Genomic DNA, 23358 nt, shown 5'->3' on the forward strand with positions numbered 1-23358 from the left:
TTAATAGAGAACTGTGGATTGGACCACTGTGTCATTTGAAGGAAAAAAAAAATTTTTCTTCTTGAGCTGGTCCAACTTCATTTCACTTTCCAATGAATTTTTTCATTTTGTTAGGGACTGAATAATCTGCCAATAAGGAATACAGAAAAAAACCTGTGTTTTCAGGGTTGGCATGTCAGGGCTTTAGTAATGAGTAGAAACAGGGACTTACATGAAGTAATGGAAATTATGTGGGTTGAAATTATGTGGAAAATGGAAAGATGGGTCAGTTTTGTGCTGATGAAGACTGAAAGAAGTAGAGTTACATTTATGAAATAAATTATATTAAATATGCAGCCTGGTGGGGTTTGGTTTGTGAGGTGGGAGTCTGTGAAAGAGCATGGCTGCTTTGATTTTAATAGACTTGATTTGTAGAAATTTTCTATTTTGTTGTGTTTTGGAGATTCAGCTCTTCAACCTGTCCTTGTGTTGTCTCTGATCTCCATGACCACACATGTGCCCTCGGAAAAGAGTGGACCATTGGTGATGTGAGGCCTAATTAACCCAAAAGTGTGGAGGACAACCCTCCCAAATCCACACATTATATTGGATGACCTGCAACTGAGATAAGGATAAGCAAGGTTTTTCAAACTTCCTGGTTTTAAATTAAATTAAATTTAAATTTAATTAAAACATTTTTGGCACTCCAGCTGCCCATGTGACTTCCCATTGGAATCTGGGAGCACTGGGAAGGTCCCCCATGGGCTTGTCCATGGTTTTCACATTGACCTTCACATGGCTGTGGAATTTCTCTGGCTCTACAGACCTGGTGCAGGAATGTTTCTGGTCCTGAGTAAAAAATGTTTCTGGTCTTGTGTGGGTTGTGCTGCAGGGCCCAGATCACTTCCAAAACCTGCATCATTTCTGCAGTGAAACCAAAGACAGGCAGTATGGCTGTGCTAAGAAAACAAGGATTTTCCATAATTAGGGAGAAGTCCAAAAGGCAGAGTGCAAAATGCACCATTCCCAATTATTGGTGCTCAGAAACTGAGCAACGTTCTGAGGACACCAAGCATTTATTGGAATTATTGCTGGGCAAAATGCACTGTTGCTCTTTCCACCAGCTGCACCCTGATTTAATTAATTCCTTCTTTTCATTTTATCTCTGTTCCATGGATAACATCTGACATGGCACCACTGTGCCCTTGAGCAGCACCCTGTGAGTTCATGCTCTCATTAATTAATTAACAAAAAAATAATTCACAAAGCATCTCAGACTCTCTCAAAGGTTTTAATGAGTGATTAAATGTTTTAATGCTCATTTATTCTGCTCATAATTGGTGCTGCCTCTGGTGAATTTAGCAACAGGAATGCACTGGGACGAAAGGTTCGTGGTTAATTTTTGCTTCTGTTTTCTGGTTGCTTGTAAACCAAAAAGTACAGAAATTTCTCTTGCATAAGGAACATAAAATAACTCAAATGAGGAGTAGATTTTATTGTGTTTTGGAGAAATTGAATGGTTTTTATGTACCTATAGAAGACCTATGGGTAAAGGCGATCCCAAATTAAAATGTGCATAAAAATTCATGTGAGTGGTTTGAAAACGTGGCTTTTGCTGCTAAGAATAAAAATCTTCATTGTCTGTTTGTTGAGGAACACTTTTTTGGTCAGGATTTTAGTTCTTCTGTTAGAAGTATGGAGCTGGGCTTGCCCTCGTCAGTGTTGATGGAGGCTGGAATGTTTGTTGGATGAGGTGGCTTAGCTGGGAATGGCAGTGCTGGGATCCACATAAAGTTACAAATAAAATCTATTTCTTTATAGTCTTAGTTGAAAACAGATTTTCTGTTTCCCCACCATTTTGGAGCCAGTTTTCATTTTCCCTTCCTGATGCTTTTACAAGTCCAAGTATCTCAGCCAACTCCAACTGCTCTCCCAAGCCTTTGGAATCTCCACATGGAAGCAAAAACAAGTGAAGGTTGATGTCACCATTTTAATGATAATGAGAAATCCTCTGTGGAGTTATTCCCTTGGTTTTTTGCATGACATATTTTTATTTATATGAAAATATCCCATTGTTATTCAGTTAGGAAAAACTCCTGACAATGACAGCCTGGGGCTAAATTTGACCGTATTGGTGACTTGAAGATTTGAGTTATTACCATATTAAACCCAAGTTCTGCAGCTAAGTTAAAATTCAGAAGAATTATGCAGCTCAGTTAATATTCCACAGGCAAATATATGGCATTGCCACAAGGGGTTTAAATTTATGGAGCTTAATACAGGGATTAGGAAGTAAAATCTTGTACTGCTGAGGCCCAGTGGTGGTGTCTGTGTTTTGTGTTCAACACAACTTATCTGATCATTTTTATCTGAGCTAAATGCCGCTCCAGTTTTGCATTCCCTGGGTTTTATAAAACTGACTTTCTTTGCTCTTGGTTTTTCACTTTCCTGAGTCCTACAGAGCAAGTCAGGAGCCTTTAATAGCAGGTTCTGTTTGGAAGTAGAGGTGGAGCCCCTAGAACACTGTTGAAGTCAGTATTTATTAAATGCATGTAACCTTAGAGCTGCTTGTAATCCAACATTTTGGGGTTGGTTCATTTATTTAGTTCGAGGCATTTTTTTTTTCCTCTTTCAATTTAGCAGAGCTAGGAATCCTTGGCAAAATAAGAGCCTTTCTTGAACTTCAGTCATCTCAAAACTTTGGGTTTGGGCTGTTGAGAATTAGAACTTGTGCTGAATTTTCATTTCTGGTGGTGTAATTATTCCTTTTTCCTTGTGGTATCAAAATAATTAATCTCTACAGGTAGACATCATCAAAAGAGTGTTAGCTCAGAATGATTAACTGTAAATCTGGCTTTGCTCTGCTCTTTGGGGCCACTCTGAAAAATTATTCATTTTTAACTTTGTAAATAGGCAATAATAGGGAAATTCATTTTCCAAATGTTTTATGGAAGAGCTGAATGCTTCTGTCTGCATCTCTACTTCTAATAGCCATTAATCACACTGAAGGAAGGTTTTAAGTGCTACAGCTGTAGACTGTGCAAGAGGAAGATTTATTGTGTGCATCTCCTCTCTCTTTGTTTAATTGCATTCTTTTTGGAATCTTCCTTGTTTTGTGTCACCATGATTCTTTTCCACTGGATTGAGTTCCCACAGAGATTATTATCCTCAGGCTGTCGCTGACACTCCTGGAATTGTCTCTTTGCAATCCCTAAAGTTTTTGTTTTCATAAGGTAAAACACTTTGATGGTTAAACCCTTTGATGCACAACTTCAAGTCCTTTCCCTGGGACATACCAAAGGTTCCTGTGGAGAAACAAAATTCCATTCTTTAGTGAAGGGATTTTTCCCAACATCCAAGCTGAGCTTCCCCTGGCCCAGCTTGGGGCTGTTTCCCCGTGTTCTGTCCCTGTTCCCTGACAGCAAAACCTGACCCTCCTGAGCCTCCATTTCTCCAGGCTAAAATTATATTTTATCAGGGGAACTGAGTTCCTCCTTGTTGTTCCAACAAGGAGGTGACAGCAGTCTCTCAGAAATCCCTCACAAATTGTAGGAAAATGTATTATGGCTGGCTAATGGTAAATATCATAGTAAAAATCAGCACAATGCTGAGATCTCTGTGTAAAAAGTTGGTGATGTTTGGAGTGCTGAGGGCCTCTCCCAGATGATTGGAAGTGGATTTGAAGCATCAAGTTCAGAGCTCATTTAAATTTTTCGAAAGGCTGCAGGAATCTCTATTGTGAGATCTTGAGCAGGCTGGAAATCCCAGAATCGTGGAATATCCTGAGCTGGGAGGGACCCACCAGGATCATCCACTCCAGCCCCTGGCCCTGCACAGACACCCCAAAAATCCCACCCCGGGCACCCCTGAGAGCATTGTCCAAATGCTGCTGGAGCTCTGCTATGAAGGAGTGGAAAGGATGTTTTTTCCCAGTGTTTTTTTCCAGTATCATTTATGTTGCAGGAAAGAAAACTTAGATAAAATGGAAACGTGTGTGTCCTGAAGGTCTGCACATCTGCAGTCAGTTATTCTGGGTGCAGTAGATCAAATGCAAGACTTCAGCTTTTGACTTTTACTGTTAGAGCATGGAATTGGAGTTCTGGTGTTTACTGATGTGTCATTTTTGCAACTGTCTCTTTTGTTATCACTTATTAATGTGCTTTACGGTGCTGGAGCCTTTTTATGTTGGCCACTATTTATCTGCACGCTGTCAGAACGGGCTGGTGGGAGCTGTGCCAGCAGCTCCAGGGTGTCTGTCATCTCCTGGGCTGCTTGGATGTGACAGCATTTTTACAATATTTAATAGTATTAAATATATGGTTTTGGTTTTTTAAATATGGGACACCATCTGCAGTACGGTGTCCAGCAGTGGGATCTGTTGGGATGAGTCCAAAGGAGCTATGGAGGGGCTGGAGCCCCTTTGCTCTGAAGGGAGCTGGGGGTGCTCACCTGGGGAGGAGAAGGCTCCAGGCAAAGCTCAGAGCCCCTGCCAGGGTCTAAAGGGGCTCCAGGAGAGCTGGAGAGGGACTGGGGACAAGGGATGGAGGGACAGGACAGAGGGAATGGCTTCAAAATGACAGAGTGGAAATTTAGATGGCATATTGGGAATTAGGAATTGTTCCCTGGCAGGGTGGGCAGGCCCTGGCACAGCTGTGGCTGCCCCTGGATCCCTGGCAGTGCCCAAGGCCAGGCTGGACACTGGGACTTGGAGCAGCCTGGGACAGTGGAAGGTGTCCCTGCCCATGGAAGGGATTGGGATTAGATGATCTTTAATGTCTTTTCCAACCCAAAGCATTCTGGCATTCTACATGTCTGATGTCTGCAGAGCTGCTCCACTCAGATCCATCTGGGAGCGCCAGGACTTTGTCCTGTTTGGCCAGCAGAAACCTGGGAGATTTCCATCCCATGCCACACCATGACCAGCCAGCACCGTGCCTGGCTCTTCCCACTGATGGAACCATTGCTTAAACAGGGATTAATTGGTTAAACTCTCTTATTTTGAGTTACAGGGTGTCAGTGCCCAGGTAGGTCCTGAGCAGTCTCTGTGAGGAAAGGTGGGAGCTGCTCTGGGCTGAGGCATCCACAGGCTCCAGCACTGGGCACATCCCAGCCCTCAGCCAGCTGCATGGAACTCAGGAAAACTGGGTTAAGAGAGGGGAAAAGGGGTTAAGAGAGGGGGAAAGGGGTTAAGAGAGGGGGAAATGGGTTAAGAGAGGGGAAAAGGACATTAAGAGAGGGGGAAAAGGGTTAAGAGAGGGGGAAAGAGGGTTAGAGCGGGGAAAATGGATGAAGAGAGGAGAAAAGGGGGTTAAGAGAGGAGAAAAGGGGTTAAGAGAGGAGAAAAGGCATTTAAGAGAGGGGAAAAGGGTTAAGAGAGGGGTAAAGGGGGTTAGGAGAAAAGGGGTTAAGAGCGGGGAAAAGGGGGTTAAAAGAGGGGCAAGGGGTTTAAGATAGGGGAAAATGGGTTAAGAGAGGAGAAAAGGGGTTTAAGAGAGAGGAAAAGGGGTTTAAGAGAGGGGAAACTGCCATGTGGCAGCAAGGAGTGGCGAGAAAATGGTGAGAGGAGCTGGGGGTTAAGGAGTGATGCTGAGCCTGGGATAGGGGACAGTGCTGGTTAGTGTCCCTCTGTCCCCATCCCAGGGTGTTTTTCCTGGCAGGATGTTGAATCAATGTTCCCCACAGCCTCAGGGCAGAGGTGACAGAGGCCACCCAGGCAGTGGGTGCCTGGTCTCCCTCTTTTCCCTCAAGAAGATGGGGTTTTCCTCTCCTGAGCTACTGAGGAGGCAGCAAGGGGGTTCCTGAGTGGACATCAAGGAGCAGCCCATCCCCAGTGGTGGGAAATCCCCCTGCAAACCATCCTGGAACTTTTCCCAGCTGATTTTCAGGTTACTTTGGTCTTCTCTCCCCTTCTCCCACGCACATCCCAAGCCATTAGGGCACATTCAACTTCCTGTACCCACGTGTGACACTTCTGCTGCCTGTTCCAGGAGTAAATAAGCCAAGTTAGCAGCAAAACATGAACATAAAGAGTTGTGGTGTAAATGCGTGTTATAAATTAAGCCCCACTTGTTTAACCGTAAAAAGGCCTCGAATTGGTGACTTTTATTTCAAAGATTCAGTATTGTCAGCCCTGAAAATGTTTCCCAGAGAACTCTGCCTACCATTACACCCTTAATTAGCAGCTTTATAAATAAAACAGGAACTATGAGTGCAGGAGGAAATGGGGAGTTAAGTCTTTGCTTTATTGTGAGCACCACAAAACAGGAACGTGAAATAACATCCACATCTGCACCAAGTGCTGGAATGACTCTGTCCTTTGCCTCCTGCTCTTCTTCCAACATTTCAAACCTTTTTAGGCCCTCTAGGTTTAAATATGTGCAGCAACTTTGTGTAAGTTCTGGAGGAAAGAAGAGGGGCCAGTGGGAATTGAAGGGCCGCAAATCTGGAGAGCGCCAAGGAGCAAGGGTTGTGCTGAACCCACAAGTGTTTGTTCATTTGTTCCTCCCCCTCAGGTTGATGACTTGCAAAGTTTCCTGAATATTTGAATTCAGAAACGATGACTCCCAAGAAATCTTCTGTCTCTGCTCTCAATGGGCCTTGATTTCGTGCTATTTATCTGCGCGAGGATAATTATAAATTGATTCATTTTCAAAACATCATTTAATGGGCATTCAATTGCTGCCAACGCAATATTGGAGCAACAGCTTCACTCCTGTGTTTGCTCAAAGCCATGGAGCTCTCTGGGTGTTTGTGTTTGCATGTAACAATATTAATCTGGCTCTGTTCACGTTGCTATGAAGATGCTGTCAAATAAGCTCTGTTTACATTTGCTGCTCATCCTTGTTTTCCTTCCTGAGTCTGAAAAAGGAGCTTTTATTGGGTTTAATCTATATTTATTTCATGGGTTCTTTCAGGTTTAAAGAGTGTTTTTCTCATTTTTGTCTTTTTTTTTTTTTAAAGATGAAGTTTTGTCATGATGTTTATAGACCAGAGCTAGGGGGAAAAATAAGGTTCAAATTAAAACCTCAAGGTTTTAATGAGGATCTCTTGCTGTTCTTGCAGTTAACTCCAGTTGGAACAACCATCTTCACAGGATTTTCTGGAGACAATGGTGCTATTGACATTGATGATGGTCCCAATGGCCAGATAGAATATGTCATCCAGTACAATCCTAATGACAAGGTACAGCCATTCAGGCTTTTATCCCTTGATTTGTATTTATATTTATATTTATATTTATATTTATATTTATATTTATATTTATATTTATATTTATATTTATATTTATATTTATATTTATATTTATATTTATATTTCCGTTTACATTTATGTTTATGTTTGTGATATGAAGTAGTAAATGAAGAAGAGGTTGCTGTTGGATATGAAGAAATGTTTTCCTTAATATCAAATGTTTTCTCTGTCCATCAGCTCTGTAACCACAGATAAATTTATCTTCCCTCTCACTGTCATCAGCTGGATCATTTCACTTTCAATAATGCCCAGAGAAATTGTGTCTATCCCATTCCTGGAAGTGTCCAAGCCCAGGTTGGACTTTGGGGCTTGGAGGAACCTGGAATAGTGGAAGGTGTCTCTGGATGGGCTTTAAGACCTTTTCCAACCCAAATCATTCTGGGATTCCATGATTTCTGTTTTGCCTCAGTATAAATCCCCTTGTTGATTTTTCCCCCTTTGGTGGGCACTAGGAATATTTTATCCTAAAATGTGAGTGCCAAACTAAGACTATCTCCAGTTATTTATCAGTCTGGGATGCCCATCCCAATCCTTTTTTCCTGCCCACCCTGAATTCCCCATGCAGCATGGAGAATTTAACACTCATTCTCATTTATTTGCTGAAAAAACCCTTCATTTTTAGCAGTTATTTAGGCTCTTCAAGGAAAAAGGCAGTAAAAATGTGATGTAAAGAAACAACATTGCTCTGTGCCTCTGCTGTGTTTGGAATCTTTTTTTGCTGTTGCCTGTTCAAAATACTTAAATATTAACTATCTTCAGCACTGAGAGATTGAAGCATGGAAAGATGGGAGGTGTTTTTAATTAGATTAATTTGATAATGAAATTGCAATTGGATCTCAGGTCAGAAATGTGTGCCCTACTGCCAGTTTTTGCCCCAGCTTTGTCACCTGAGTCAGTGGAAGCAAATACACGGAACAAATTGTATTTCACTCCATTTAACATCTGCATTTACCCTGAAATGTGAATTTCCTCGGATAGGAAGGTATGCATGAACTGGCACCTAAATGTTGATGTTCTCTGCTTGTTTAGCGCTTCATTGCCCTCATGAAAGGCAGAATAAAGAGCAGATAAGTACAATGATGTGGATTTCTTATCTCTGCTGCTTGAGCACTTGATTTGAATGCACCACTGCAAATTCAGGATGGCAAAGGGGAAAGAAGCAGATTCAGTCAGACTTTGGTGGTTGGAAGTAGTAACAGATAGGTAAAGAATTCTGTTCTGTACAGATTCATTACTAGGGGGTTCTTCAGGAGGGAATTGGGTGGGGAGAAAACACAGCAAGCTTTATAATCTCTGATTTGAATGGCAGATGCAGCCTTGGAATACCAACCAAAGGATCATCCCATTGTGGCCCAGCTTTGTGGCTTCATCTGAACTTTGAGGCATGTTCAATATTATTGTGTTGTTTTCTCATTTGCAGACTTCCAACAGGACCTTTGATATTCCTCTCACTTTGTCTGGAGCAGTAGTTCTGAGGGAAAGACTAAATTATGAAGAAAAGACTCGTTATTTTGTCATTGTTCAAGCAAATGTGAGTATAAATCTCTTGAAGGCCATTTGTGCCCCTGATTTAGGTGTGAGTTTAGTTTCCTTCCCATGGAAAGGCAGAGCCTTGCTGAAATACCAGCTCTGATAAATCCTCTTCTGCTGAAGATCTAATTTAAGATTTATCCAGGCTGTTGAAAGCTCAGGCATATTATTACTGCTTAAAAAAGCTTGCTCAGTGTGTGACAAGCCAAACTTTTTGGCACAAGGAGCAACTTGCAAATGTGCAGTGCAGCCCATGCAGAAAAGTGCAGCCTCATGGCACTAAATGTCCCATTTTCCAACAAATCTGGCAAGGCTAATTGTCACTCAGATGAGTTTAATGGACACAATTTCATTGTATTCTTCAGGCTGGAAATGCATTTTGTTATAAAGAGGTGATTTTTCCTTCAAGCCATACTGCAAGTGTACAGAGAGGTTTTTCCAGAGTGGCTGGCAGTGGATAACTGAGCAGAAAAGTGATGTATAAACTGTATCTCAGATATCTGTCATCAAAGTGGGGTTTTGATGCCCTTGAGGGCTGTGAAAGGATTTTTTTTCCCTTTTTGTCCTTCTGATAACAACTGAAATGAAAACTTCTCTTCTGTTGTTCACGGCTGTTGTGATACATCTTTGTTCGTGGGAAATGATATTTGCTCTGAAGCAACAGGAGATCCTGAATCCACACCTCCACATTCCTGTCATCTCTCTAGCACAGAAGTGCAGATACATTTTGCAGTCTCTTTTCTTATTTATTTTGTGGCATGTTCAGCATTCTGCCAGCAGAAGCCAAGGCCCCAAGGATGGCTCAATGCTCCTTGTCCCTGTGCTCAGGTGAGACCCCACCTGCAGAGCTGCCCCAGCACAGGAGGGACCTGGAGCTGCTGCAGAGAGCCCAGGGCTGGCACCAGCATGGGCAGAGGGATGGAGCAGCTCTGCTGGGAGGAAAGGCTGGCACAGCTGGGGATCGTTCAGCTTTGGGGTGACCTCACTTCCAGGACCTGAAGGAGTTGGCAAGAAGGATGGAGAGAGACTTTTCCAAGGGGTGGAGTGCCAGGACAAGGGGAATGGCTTCAAACTGACAGAAAGCAGGGTTATATTGGATATTGGGAAAGAATTCCTTCCTATGAGGGTGGTGAGGCCCTGGCACAGGGTGCCCAGAGCAGCTGTGGCTGCCCCTGGATCCCTGGCAGTGCCCAAGGCCAGGCTGGACTTTGGGGCTTGGAGCAGCCTGGGACAGTGGAAGGTGTCCCTGACATGGCAGAGGTGGCACTGGATGGGCTTTGAGGGCCCTCCCAACCCAAACCATTCTGGGATTCTGTAACCCTACAGGCTGCAGTGAATTTTCTCTGGTGTGTACTGTGCAATCACATTCCTCTGATTACACTGCCAGTGCTTTGTTGTCCTTGCATCCTGAAGATACTGCTGGAAATTAATTACTCTCTATCTGCTTTGATCCAGAATTACTCAGAGGCACTTACTGGAGGAATGGAGAAATGGTTTAGTTGATGATGAAAGCTGCTCCTTGTAGCTGGGATTGTTTTTCATCACTGACCGTGAAGAAAGCTGAATGCAGAAATTCCCATATTTACTCTAAATGTGAAGCTGGTGCAAGAACTGAGTGAACTGCAAAATAGGAAAAGAACAATATGCATTTCCATATTCAATCCAATTTAGAGCAATGGGCTCTTCATCTTACATAGATGATGTTATTCATAAGCATAAATTAAAAAAACAAATTTAAAAATTGCTTTTTTTTCTCTCAGTGTTACATTAGAATAGGAGGGCAAGATGTAATTCATGGCACATATTCCCTCCCAAGATTTTAGCTCTGCAAAGGAAAGCTCATGCAGTAGTTCCTGTGTGAAAATGGGAATATTTTTGAGTATTTTAAACAAAATATTAGCTAGTCACGATGTTTTTTCACTAAAGAAAGAAGGAAGACTTGAACTGTTGCTAATGTGTACTTTGGGTATAACCACAACAATTTCTGATTATAAATAAGGCACGGGGCCTTTTTATGTTCTACAAACATGCTGCATTATTGTAGTTTTTAGTCCTATAGTTTTCCCAAGCTGTATTATTTCTGAGCTCTAGATGTTTTGCAGCATTGCTTCAATTTTTCCCCTAATTTTACTTGTGAGCCTTTCAGGCTGCAGCTCTGAGGCTGAAGTTCCTGTAATTACTCCTGGAACATGGATAATTCTGACACTTACATGCTTTATCCTCAGCCTCGCTTAAAACCTTTGGGGTGGCTCTTTTTAGGAGGTTTTTAGGAGGTTTTTTTCCCGAAGATTGTGAGCTCAGGAAGTCTCACCAGCTGGACCTGGTTTGCTCCACAGGACCGAGCCCAGAACCTGAACGAGCGGAGGACGAGCACGACCACGCTGACCGTGGATGTGCTGGATGGGGACGATTTGGGACCAATGTTCCTGCCCTGTGTGCTGGTGAACAACACCCGGGACTGCAGGCCCCTCACCTACCAAGCTAGCCTGCCAGAGCTCACAGACCCTGTAAGTCCTCTGGGATCTTTCCAGGTTTTATCTGTTTGCCTGTTGTCTTCTCCTGTGAGCTAGAAGGTGCTTGACACCGTGTTCTGTGTCCCAAACCAAGAGGAAGCCAAGGTGAGATGCCTTGGAGGATGATGGTGAAATTCCAGCTTGGATCCATTGCCAAACTGCCCATTGGCTGCAAGAGCTGAATCTTAGAGAAATTGGGTACATTTTGGGATTGCTGTTCCTGGTCTGTCCATGTTTTGCTCTCAAATTATCCCCAAGAAGCACTTTTGGGAGGGGACTTGATGTTGCTCCCATTGAGGGTTGTTATAAACCGTAGGAGAAAGATTTTTGGGAAGAGGAAGCATTAGCCACTGACCCCTGAAAGGATTTTTGTTGCAATTAATAGGTTCTGATCCAGAGGCAGTGATGAGTAACGGGGGTTTATCCCATGTAGGCCCTTGTGCTAAGTCTCTCAGTTAATCCATCCATGGGGTCAGGTAAAGGTGAGTGTAAGGCTCATTTCACACTCCATGCACACATGAATCCCAAAATGAGGTGATAACTTTTTCATTTCTTCTTGCAACTTGGTGCCAAGTGCCATTCCTTACAGCAGAGCTGCGGCTTGGAGATCTGCACCTCTGGTGGGAGGAACAGAAACAGGGATTGTTGAACTAATATTGATATGTGACCTTTGACTCATATAGTTAAGAATAATAAAAGGCAGAACCAATCAAATCACCCACCAGATATTGCCCCACCTGATTAACTCTGAGATCAAGATGACATTAAAATAATGTTAAGCTTTGGCATTAAGGTTTGTAACTTTGGTTTCTTGTCACAGCGCGCACACTGTGTCCTGCTGCCTCCAGCCAAGGGCAGGTTGAGGTTGGAAGTTGTCTTGGTTTGAAATGGTTTGCCAAGGAAGGCAGGAGCTTCCCCTGAAATGGAAAATGTAAACCACTCCCTCCGAATTATTATAATTTTGAAATTAAGGGGTTCTCAGGCAAAGACATGGGGATGGGAATAACAGTTCTTTATTAGGGAAGAAAAAAAAAATCAAAAAACCCCAATGCAGTAATACAAAACAACACAGAGCCAGACCATGCCCTGCCCCCTGTGTGCCAGGGAGGTGTCCCAGCCCCATCCCATGGGGGCTCAGCCCTCCTGCAGTGCCAGCTGTGGCTCTGCTGCAGCAGGGATCCTGCACAAGGGGGGAGTTTTCCTCTGCAGCTCCAGGGCTGCTGCAGATGGGCCTGGGCTCCCTCTGGCCATGCAGGGCAGCAGAAAGCTGCTCCTCTGGCAATGCAGGGGGCAAAGGCTGCTGTGGGGTCCCAAAGCTCAGATTGGATCCAGGTAGGAATGCTTGGCTCCTCCCCTGGGCGGAGCATCTCCCCATGGGATGGTGGGATTGGATCAGCCCTGCAGGGACACTCACTGGCCATGGACAGGAGATAATTAATAATTAATGGCCCATGAACAGCAGACATCTCCTGGAGGGAGGATGGGTTGTGGGAGAGTTCAGAAAACTGCCCAGTTAACAGCAGAGAACTGCCCCACCTCTGACAGATGGCAATAGAATCCACACTCCCCTTTCCAACCTAAGACAGAAATGTGGAGATTCCTGCTCTTCCCTGCCTTATCTCCCTTCCTGTCCTGTGCCTCGCACTCTTTTCCCATCCCACACATTTTGGTGTCTTGCTTGGTGTGGCCTCAGGACTCCTGCTGCAATTATCCTTGGGATGGGTCAGGGGATGGGAGACATGATCCCTGTTTAACCTTGGAGCATTGATTTCCACATCTTCCCCACACACACTCCTCTCCACCTTGGTGTACTTAAAAACTCTTTGTAGCTGTCTTGTGCTTGGGACTTGGAGAAGAACTGCCTTGACTTTAAATTCTGCTTTAATTTGGTTTGGGCTTGGTGGCATTTTGAGGAAAGGGGCAGCTCCCTGTCCAGCTGAGTGTGGGACCTCCTCAGGGTGAGCACCCAGACTGTGCAGGATGAGGGATGTGATCCCATTTCACCTGCACAGATCTGTTATAGTCACCAGTGTGGGAGCAGATGAGGCAGGAATTACAAATAACTGGTGTTTTTATGGGTTTTTATCTGCTTATCTGAAGGTATAACACACACCAGACAGTTTTTGTGGTGCTGCCTCTCAGTCAGATGATTCCAGCTCTGCTCCTGCCCTTGTCCAGGCACGTTCCCCGCTGGAAGACAAAGCACTGTCTGCCAGGGAGAGAGGCTGGGCCAGGAACAATCTGACCTGGGATTTAGGTACTGAGCTGAAAACTCATTTATTCAAACTTCCTGAGCTGCAGCATGCTCAGGGCCAGCTGCTTTTGTTTGTTTTTTAGCTTTTCTTGTTTGTTCTTTAGCTTTTTTTGTGTCAAACTGCCCCTGATCTATGAAATGAGCCCTGGGTTCTGTTGATGAACCACGAACTCTTCGCTGTTTATCTTTTTTGCAGCACTTTTTATAAACCTGAGTGGAAGAAGTTATACCTTGAACCTAAAATATTTACTTGGCTTTTAAGAGATAATTCCTTTAGAAGATATGAATGATACCTGGATTCAGCTAGGAAATATTTATATTGCATTTATCCTTTACATTTTTATATATTATATTTATTCTTTACTAAGCTACTCCACAGCTACCATCACCCTACTCCCAAGGCTAAAGGACTATTTTTAGTTTAACACCACATTTTTTGAAATTATTTTTAATTTGCTTTTTAATTTTTCAATGAAGATGAGAAGGAATATTAATGAATGAGGAACAAAGTTGAATTATTTAGAGGCAGTAGCTGGAAGAAGTCTTGCTTTATTGGGGAAGATGTCCACTCAGCTGACCCCTAAAATAAAGCATATAATGTCACTGGTAAGAGTAATATTTTGGTCCAGTCTAGTTGGAATCTACTCATGAATTTACTGAGGTAAAAAGTTCTGAATTAATTACTTGTTGTTAGCTGAATTTCAATTTCCAAGAAAACCTGTGTTGGTTGTTGATTAGGTTTGGGGATTTTTGTAGTTGTTGTTACATTGCCTTATATTTATATCATATTTCAGTGTTTCTGTGTCTGATCAGCTCTGGTAATTAATTTTTTTCCCCCTCTTGTGTCAGGAAGACTTGAATAAGTTAGCATTTATTATCAGATGTGTGAGTCACCATATGGAGTTAAAAAGTACAACCTCATGAATATCTCATAACCATGGGCAAGATAATTTCTCCTCCTTTTTTTCCCCCCTTCAGTTAATTCCTGTCCTACTCACAATGTGAAGGTTTCCTCCACTTCTACACTCTGTATTTTCCATCACCATGCAAAGAAGAAAATCCTGTTAGGCAGCAAAATATAGATTAGATTTATTTAATTAATTGCTGGGCTAGATTTGCAACCATGGGATTATTTTGGGGTTCCATGGGGTAATTATGGGGTTCCATGGAGTTATTATGGGGTTCCATTGGGTACTTATGGGGTTCCATGGGGTTATTTTGGGGTTCCATGGAGTTATTATGGGGTTCCATTGAGTTATTATGGGGTTCCATTGAGTTATTATGGGGTTCCATTGGGTTATTATGGGGTTCCATGGAGTTATTATGGGGTTCCATGGAGTTATTATGGGGTTCCATGGGGTAATTATAGGGTTCCATGGGGTTATTATGGGGTTCCACGGGGTTATTTTAGGGTTCCATGGAGTTATTATGGGATTCCATGCAGTTATTATGGGGTTCCATTGGGTATTTATGGGGTTCCATGGGGTAATTATGGGGTTCCATGGAGTTATTATGGGGTTCCATGGAATTATTATGGGGTTCCATGGGGTTATTTTGGGGTTCCATGGAGTTATTATGGGGTTCCATGGAGTTATTATGGGGTTCCATTGGGTACTTATGGGGTTCCATGGAATTATTATGGGGTTTCTTTGGGTAATTATGGAGTTCCATGGGGTTATTTTGGGGTTCCATGGAGTTATTATGGGGTTCCATTGGGTAATTATGGGGTTCCATGTGGTTATTTTGGGTTTCCATGGAGTTATTATGGGGTTCCATGGAGTTATTATGGGGTGCCGTGGGGTAATTATTATGGGGTTCCATGGAATTATTATGGGGTTCCATGGAGTTATTATGGGGTTCCATGGGGTAATTATGGGGTTCCATGGAGTTATTATGGGGTTCCATGGGGTAATTATGGGGTTCCATGGAGTTATTATGGGGTTCCATTGGGTACTTATGGGGTTCCATGGGGTTATTTTGGGGTTCCATGGAGTTATTATGGGGTTCCAATGGGTTATTTTGGGGTTCCATGGAATTATTATGGGGTTCCATGGAATTATTATGGGGTTCCATGGGGTAAATATGAGGTTCCATGGAGTTATTATGGGGTTCCATGGGGTAATTATGGGGTTCCATTGGGTACTTATGGGGTTCCATTGGGTAATTATGGGGTTCCATGGGGTTTTTTGGGGTTCCATGGAGTTATTATGGTGTTCCATGGAATTATTATGGGGTTCCATGGGGTAACTATGGGGTTCCATTGGGTACTTATGGGGTTCCATGGGGTTATTTTGAGGTTTCCTGGGGTAATTATGAGTCCCCATGGGCACATGACACCAAAGATTTTATACTCAGTCCAGATTGCACCTCAATCTTCTACAAGTTTCTTGTTCTTGCACCTCTGATGGATCCTCCTGGATGGAAGGGGTTTAGGTTTGTACTGATTATGCTCAGAATCCCCAGGAATTTTGTCTGAAGGGACCTCACAGCGTTTGTGGGGCTTAGGTGACCTCATGGAGCTGAGCCTGAGCAGAGCATGGAGAGGTGAAAGGCTAAAAAATAATAAATAAAACCTTCCCAACCACAGTGAAGTTGAGAGGGGTGGAATAAGACCCTGAAGAGCAGGAGGTGCCCCTATAAGTCTTTATTAGTGAGAAGGACCTCTTCAGTTCCATCAGTTTAAATTCAGGAGGAGAAATCTGCATTTTTCTGAGGAGATGGGGTTGGGAGCACAGGACACTTCCAGAGGGTGTTAATCAGCTCTGGACAAATCAATTTTATGCTGATTATTGGTAATTAATTAGCACTGTACAGGATGTGCTAATTAATTACCAGTAATCAGCTTAAAATTGAACTTGAATTGGTTTTGGACTTGATGACCTCAAAAGTCTTCTCCAGCCTGGTTAATTCTGTGATTAATTCTGGTTTTGGGTACCTCTGGGCTTGAGGATGACAAACACCTGACAGGTTCTTCCAACTGAATTCCCTTGCATTTTGTTCCTTTGGCCCTGCAAATCCCAATCCCTCCCAAACCTCCTGGAATTTTCTCCCAGAGACAAATTAATATAAAACCTACAGCAGCAGCAGCACAAGTGAAAATTCTGGAAACAGCATCTCCCCATCTTGATTATACTAATCAAAGAGAAAAGTTCAACAAAATGTTCTAGATTTCCTCCAATGATCACTAAATAAATTAATTAATTATTATCTTATTTTGCTGTGGGAAGTGCTGGTACAAAAGACATTTGATCCAGGGATCTGCCATGGAATGAACACCAAGTAACCACTCCTGAAGTGGGAGAGATTTGTTGGTTCACCTGGAACTCCCATGCAGCTGCCAAGGAAGATTTTTGGGACACTGAAAGACACAGCCTTCAGATTTTGGGCGGAGTTAAAGTGGCTGTGTGTGGCTAAATCCACTTTCATAGAAGCTTTGAGCAGATGAGGAGTGCCTCTCTAACCTGTGTGAGTGGTAAAATCCCACAGAATAATTGGGTTTTTTTCTTGATGACTTCTAAACCTGATTGCTTAAAGAATTCACAGGGAGGGAATCACCCCTAATAACAATCAAACTGAATAAAATTAAAAAATCATCTTCAGTTGCCATTTTGTCTTGTCTTTTTTGGGTTTTTATGTTTGTTGGTCAGATATGAGACATTTTAAACTACAAATGCTCACAGTTAATTTGGGGAGTTGTTGGTCTCTGGATCAGTTCAATCTCAATCTGCCTTTATTTTCTTTGCCTTATTTGTACCAAGATTTGGCTTTTTAAATTCAAACGTGATAGAAGAGCTTTGCCAGGCTTTGGCCTGCCGAGACTTACGAGAGCTGCATTTGTGTTCAGTGGCATCAAGCCTCAGGAAATTATTTGGGATTTGATTTGTTTCTAATTATTCCTTTCCCAGCTGAACAAGCTCTGTCCAGTTTTGGGATTGCTGCTAAATGCTTTGTAGGGGGTGGAATTTACACTTCCTGCTGGCATTAGCCCATGACTGACTGCAGTTGTGTCTGCTGGCAAAACGAAATGTTCAAAGTCTGCCTTCCAGAGAAAACAGAGTTTTCATCATTAGGAGAATTGTTTCTCTTTATACAAATCATTTTGGGCAAGAAAAAAAAAAATGATTTTATGTTTTGAATAGGCAGCATTCAGCCCTGCTGTTAATTAGACTGAAATCTTTGGTGCAAGATAATTAGTGCTGGGCTGAGATGAATGGGAGTTTCTGGGTACTTTCATCCCAAGAATTATTTGGTGGACAGGGCATTGGTGTCACTTCAGGAGATAACCAGAGAAATATTTTTAAAAATGGCTGTGTCTCTACATTCTTGTTCTTAATTGGACAAGAACTTCATGACTGAGGCTCTGAACAGTCCAATTTTCCCATTTTTTTGCAGGGATTAATTTTTCAGTAGCAATTTAGGTAAATGCTGGAACTCAGACAAGTGGAGGGGAAATGCAGATTGACTTCCCTGACACCTCTGCAGTGCTTTTTGTAGAAGAAGGCAGAGTTGTGGCCAAGCTTCTTGCCATTGGAGGCAGATAGCGATTTTTCTAATTAAATTTCAGCAGAGATGCAAGATGAACAGATAGGTGATTATGAAGTGCTTTGCAAGGGGGAAAGCAAGGCAAAAACAATGACAAAATCCTCTGGTGGCTGCAGCCACCCTGTTTATTCCAGGCAAACCTTTCATTTGTGTTGCTGAAATGGTTTTTGAGGTATTAAAAATCCTTTTTTTCTTAGCTTTGAGACTGAAGAAGAAGTCGAGATTTTTTGGTTTGGTTTTCAAGGTTGTTAATTTTTTTTATTTAATACATTTTTTTTTTTTACTTGCTGAGGTTTGTTTAGCAGGTTGGGTTGAGGAACATTGACCGCCCTCGGGGCAGTGTTATTTTTTTATACTAAAAACTGTCTGTACTCTATTCACAATAATTTTTTAATACTTTTCACTTATGTTAGACAGTCTGTCTCTACTTTAAACTAATTTAGAAGTGTTACTATTAAGCAGAAGATGGAGGACAAGAAGAAGAAGAAGAAAGGACACACTTATTTTCTTTCATCTTGCTTCTGGAACTTCTATTTTAAATCTTTAAAATTTGACTTTTTCACTTTGTGATCAATTCGCTAACATTTTACTTAAACTTTTGTGGCTTTAAAATCTTTACACAAAGCTGGTAACTTTTTTTTTATGGGTTAAGATGGAAGGCACAAGTGGTTTTGACTTTGTGTTAAGGTCTTTGAGCTTTTTGCAAGGGTCTTGAGTCTTAGAGGAATATCTTGGGTTCTGACAATTTGCATTTTCCCCCTATTTTCATTCTAATTGCAGCCCTACAGAGATCACCAGATTGATGTGAACTTCAAGATAATGGATCAAGTTCACAATATTGGAGGTTTTTAACCTGGTTTAGTGATTTTGAATGAATAACTCAGCAAAGTCATAATGGACGGCTTTGATAAGCTATTGATTATCTGCTAATACCTGATGGGAAGCTAAAAGAGGTGTTTGAGGTCTGCTGATGTGATTTTCCCTTTTCTTCCCTTTTTTAGGATTGCTTGTCTGTCCCCCACATGCCATCCCTTGATAGGTAGGGTCTTTTTTTTTTAAGGAAAATGTCACTGAAAAGTAACGAAGCATGAAAAGGTTAAAATCACAAAGATGTGATGTTACAGATAATTAAATTTTATGTATTTGGGAGGATACCAGGATGGCTAATTAAAAAGAATTGTCACTAAAATTGTCAGGAACTTTAATATGTGAATGCATAAACCTGAGAATAATCTCCCTTAGCAGCCAGGCAAGCTCTTCCCTTTGCTGATGTATTGATCAGGCAGGACAGTCCCTGTTAATCTAAGATTAACCTGTACCTTTAAATATAGATATTTTTCAGATAGAGAAGTTCATTTGCCTGGTGTGCCCCTCAAAATCAAACAAAACCATGATTTTAATTTCCAAAATATAATGGTTGTCCTAAGAACCAGATGTTTCCAACAACAGTGTGGGTGAGAAAATTATAACAAGGCTGCAGAATAGGGGAATAAAGTTTGAAAGAGACTTTACTTCAGGGGATTTTAACCCAGTTGTGGTTCAGAAGTTGAGTTTCTGTCTGTCGGTAAAAATATATATATATATATATATATATATATATATATATATATATATATATATATATATATATATAATAGTTCTAATCCTTAAAAGTGGAGGTTTTAAGGGGAAAAGGATCAAGCTTGCCTAGAAAGTGAGAAGATTTTGGTCAAAAAAATGAAACAGGGAAAGAAAAATGTCCCTGCAGATGACTTTGAAGCTGGTTTTGGGTTGAGAGAAGAATATTTTGGGTATTTCTGGGGCTGGGTTGTGGGACACAGAAGCACTGGGTGGCACAAGGAGCAGCTCTGGGAGCTCTGCAGAGGATGGAAATTTGGCTGCTGCTGAAAACAGGGAAATTTTCTAGCTCTTCATCAAGGTGTAAGGTTAAATTTTAAATCTGATTTGTTATCAAGGCAGGAATAAACTGGTAAAAATGACTGATTTTATAATTTAAAATGAAGGAATTTGTTTTGATAATCAAATCTGGGAATGTTTCATCAATTGCCTGTTACTTCTCATCATAGTTAGGAACTTAGAGGTGAGAAAATGTTCAGTTCTTGTGGCTTTTCCAGGAGTTGAGAAGGAAAAGGGTCCTGAGCTTGTTTGGAAGGAGTAACAGTGGTTCTGAAATGAGCAGGAATTTCCTTTAGGAAGGAAGAGGAGCTGCTTTGATTCCACCTTTGGTCACAGCCACAGCAATCCAACTCATCCAAGGATGGAGAGGGATCTCCAGGGCTTTGGTGTGGGCAGCAGGGCAGGCTCAGGAGCAAAAACCACCTTTTTGTGCAGGCTAAAAACCCAATTAATTAACTAATCAACACCCAAGTGTAGATTGAGGAGCTCCTGTAAGATTCAATTCTGTTTTCTCTCCCATAGATCTGTGTTTGTTACAGCACCAAGAGGAGCTGCTGTCACAGAGAAAACATATGTAGCAATTTATTTGATCCTTAAATGTCACTTGGAAGCATTTGAAGGCTTTAAATGTTGACATTTAAACAAAATATTCTTGCAGTGATGCTTTATTAGCCAGCTTCACTCCAGAAAAATTCTCCTCTCTGTCACATCCCTGGGCCTTGCAGAGAGAATTATTTCAGTGCCTGGGTTGTCCCATTGAGCTGCAGCTGATCATTAGGGGTCCGGAGGAATTATTTCTCTTTTCAGCTTGTTGTCACAGTTCAGAGGGTGCAGATTAATTCCTCAATTAATTAAACATGGGCTGCAAAACCTTAATTGGTGAATATTTGTGAGTACATGTTGAAATGAAATCACCCTTGGAAATGAAATGAAATGAAAGGAAAATCCCCCTTCCCAGGACAGTCATGTTTGCTCTGCTCCATGCTGTTGATAATTGTTTTGTGGAAAATATTCCTTGAATCCTAAAGGTCTTTCCTGTGGAGAACATGGAAATTCCTGGTGAGTGGAACTTCCTCTCCTGGAAGGAGTAAATGGGATTCATCTCCATTTGGCTCTGGATCCATGCCCTGGGCAGCACGGCAGTGCTGGGGATGCAGGGGTGTGCTTGGTAAATAATTCCTGCTTTTTGTCCTGGGATTGCAAAAGAAATACATTTAATAAAATGCAAAATTTTCCTGCTTCACCCTAAAAAGATGTCAGGATGAACTTAAGGACGAAGGATGTGAGCGTTACAGTTAAAGTGTGTACACGCACACATGAAAATTTGCACAGATTTATTGAAAATACATCCAAAATTTAGCTGGCAAAACCCATTTTTTCCTATAACCTTCAATCTAAAAGTGCCACTTTTTAACATTACATTAAAATTAGTGTAATAAAATAGGTTTAATAATGATGAGGCAGAATTTGTAGCTGGCTCTGGCCTCAAAATTTCTCCCTAAAACTCTTTTCTGATAGGGGTGCAAGCTTTAATGAGGAGAGGACAGTGGTGGATACAGCTGGATTTTAGTAGTGAGGTACTTCCAGACGACATTGCCACTCCTGGACTGGAGAAGTGCTCATTGAGTACCCAAAAGAGAGGAAAATCAGTATATAAAGAGAGTCAGCCAAAGGGCCTGGGTAAAATACTGACCTGCTCATTTTGATTTTTTTTTTTATTTAGATTTCAAATCAATTATTCTCTGGGATTTTTTTGGTTTTTGTCTAGTTCCATACAGCTGAAATTAAGAAAGATTCCACCATTGGCACTGGTTATATCTTCTCATCAAATCTTTCTCCTCTTTTATCATTTGCTTGCAACTTCTTGTGCCTTTTGTGGTGTATTATTGTCTGGCTAATTTTTCTAAAGGCATAGAGAAACTATTAGCTTGTTGTCTTTAGGAAGAGAAATATAAATATCAATATCTATCTATTTATATCTATACATATATATTTTTTATATATATATATATATACACACATATATTTATAGATATAGATATTTGTAGATATATGATAGAGAGAATTATCCCTCTGTGAGAAATAGCATTTATAAGGAAAGAAAATTGGGCTAATATAAAATTTTTTTACTTGCGAAAAAATTACTCTTAGAAATTAAAATAATAATCTGGAAGTCATTATGGTGGTGCTACATGTTTGTTGAATATTTTCTGATTTTTGGGGAGATGTAGGTGCCTGTCTTAGGCTTCACAGTTTGCTCCTCTGCACAGAAATCAGGATAATAAGAAACCCACATCAAGAGTTTGAGGGATAATCAAGGAAATAGACTTCATAGCTATGTGGGAAAAAAGCCAAATGTCAAAAAGGAAATGTTTCTTGTTCTTTAGTGCCAGTCATCACCTTGGAAGGAGGAGAAGCCCTGGACTGAATTGTGGTTGTGCTGAGGCAGGAAGCTCATTGCATAATGCATTTCATTTAGTCCCCTTCTGGGGACACTTCTTATCAAGCATGTCAGATACAGAAAAAGCAATTTAGTAAGCACTGTGATCAGATCCTGATGAAATTCAATTCTTTTTTGGCCCTGTTGTTCCTGGGAGACATCATTGATAAAAATAGTCTCTGTTTTCCTCCACACTTGGGTTCATTATGCTCTCTTGCTGCTCCTTCAAAATGTTGGGTTTTTTTCCTCTCAAAGGTTGGGGTTTTTTTTTTACAAATGAATGGAAGGAATTGTGTTCTCTGACAGCTTACTCTGTTAACAACCCAAGCTGCCAGGATATTTGAATTTTACAGTTTTCATTTCAAGAAATTGCATAAACATGGGGCATGAGAGAAACCCAGGGAGGCAGCAGCCATGGGTTGTATTGAGTGGCTAAATCAGGTGCTAAAAGCTGTTTGATAATTTAGTGCTGAGTTTAGAAAGAAGGTGAATTGAACAATTAATCCTGTGTCTTAATTTTTCCCATTGGTCAATAAAACACTATTTTACCCCCAGAGAAGACAGGAGAGGCCAGGTCACCATCAGCATAAATTACCCACTGTGGCTTTTTAGCTGTGGCTCTGGGAATGAAGGGGAACTTCTGAAAAATAAATAAAGAGAAAAGTTAGTTTAGTTTTAAATTTGCAGATCAGTTCTGGGGCCCAACATAGGAAGGCCCTGGAGCTGCTGGAGAGTCCAGAGGAGGCACCAGCATGGGCAGAGGGATGGAGCAGCTCTGCTGGGAGGAAAGGCTGGCACAGCTGGGATTGTTCAGCCTGGAGAGGAGAAGCTTTGGAGTGACCAAATTGTGGCCTTGCAGGGTCTGAAGGAGCTACAATAAAGATGGAGAAAGACTTTTGCAAGGGATGGAGTGCCAGGACAAGAGGGGAATGGCTTCCCAGTGCCAGAGGGCA

The 23358-nt window shown here is 41.7% G+C and overlaps 1 protein-coding gene across 3 annotated transcripts in view; it reads left to right on the forward strand.

The window, feature by feature from the left end:
• PCDH15 (protocadherin related 15) overlaps positions 1-23358 on the forward strand; it is a 642661-nt gene that overhangs the window by 441699 nt on the left and 177604 nt on the right. For all 3 annotated transcript variants that reach the window (XM_063164079.1, XM_063164078.1, XM_063164080.1), the window contains 3 exons: positions 7042-7161; positions 8651-8761; positions 11097-11267. In XM_063164079.1, coding sequence (XP_063020149.1) covers positions 7042-7161; positions 8651-8761; positions 11097-11267 — 402 coding nt within the window. The remainder of the gene's footprint in view (positions 1-7041; positions 7162-8650; positions 8762-11096; positions 11268-23358) is intronic.

Source organism: Melospiza melodia, chromosome 9 (genome assembly GCF_035770615.1).
Source record: "Melospiza melodia melodia isolate bMelMel2 chromosome 9, bMelMel2.pri, whole genome shotgun sequence".
NCBI classification, from domain to species: Eukaryota; Metazoa; Chordata; class Aves; order Passeriformes; family Passerellidae; genus Melospiza; species Melospiza melodia.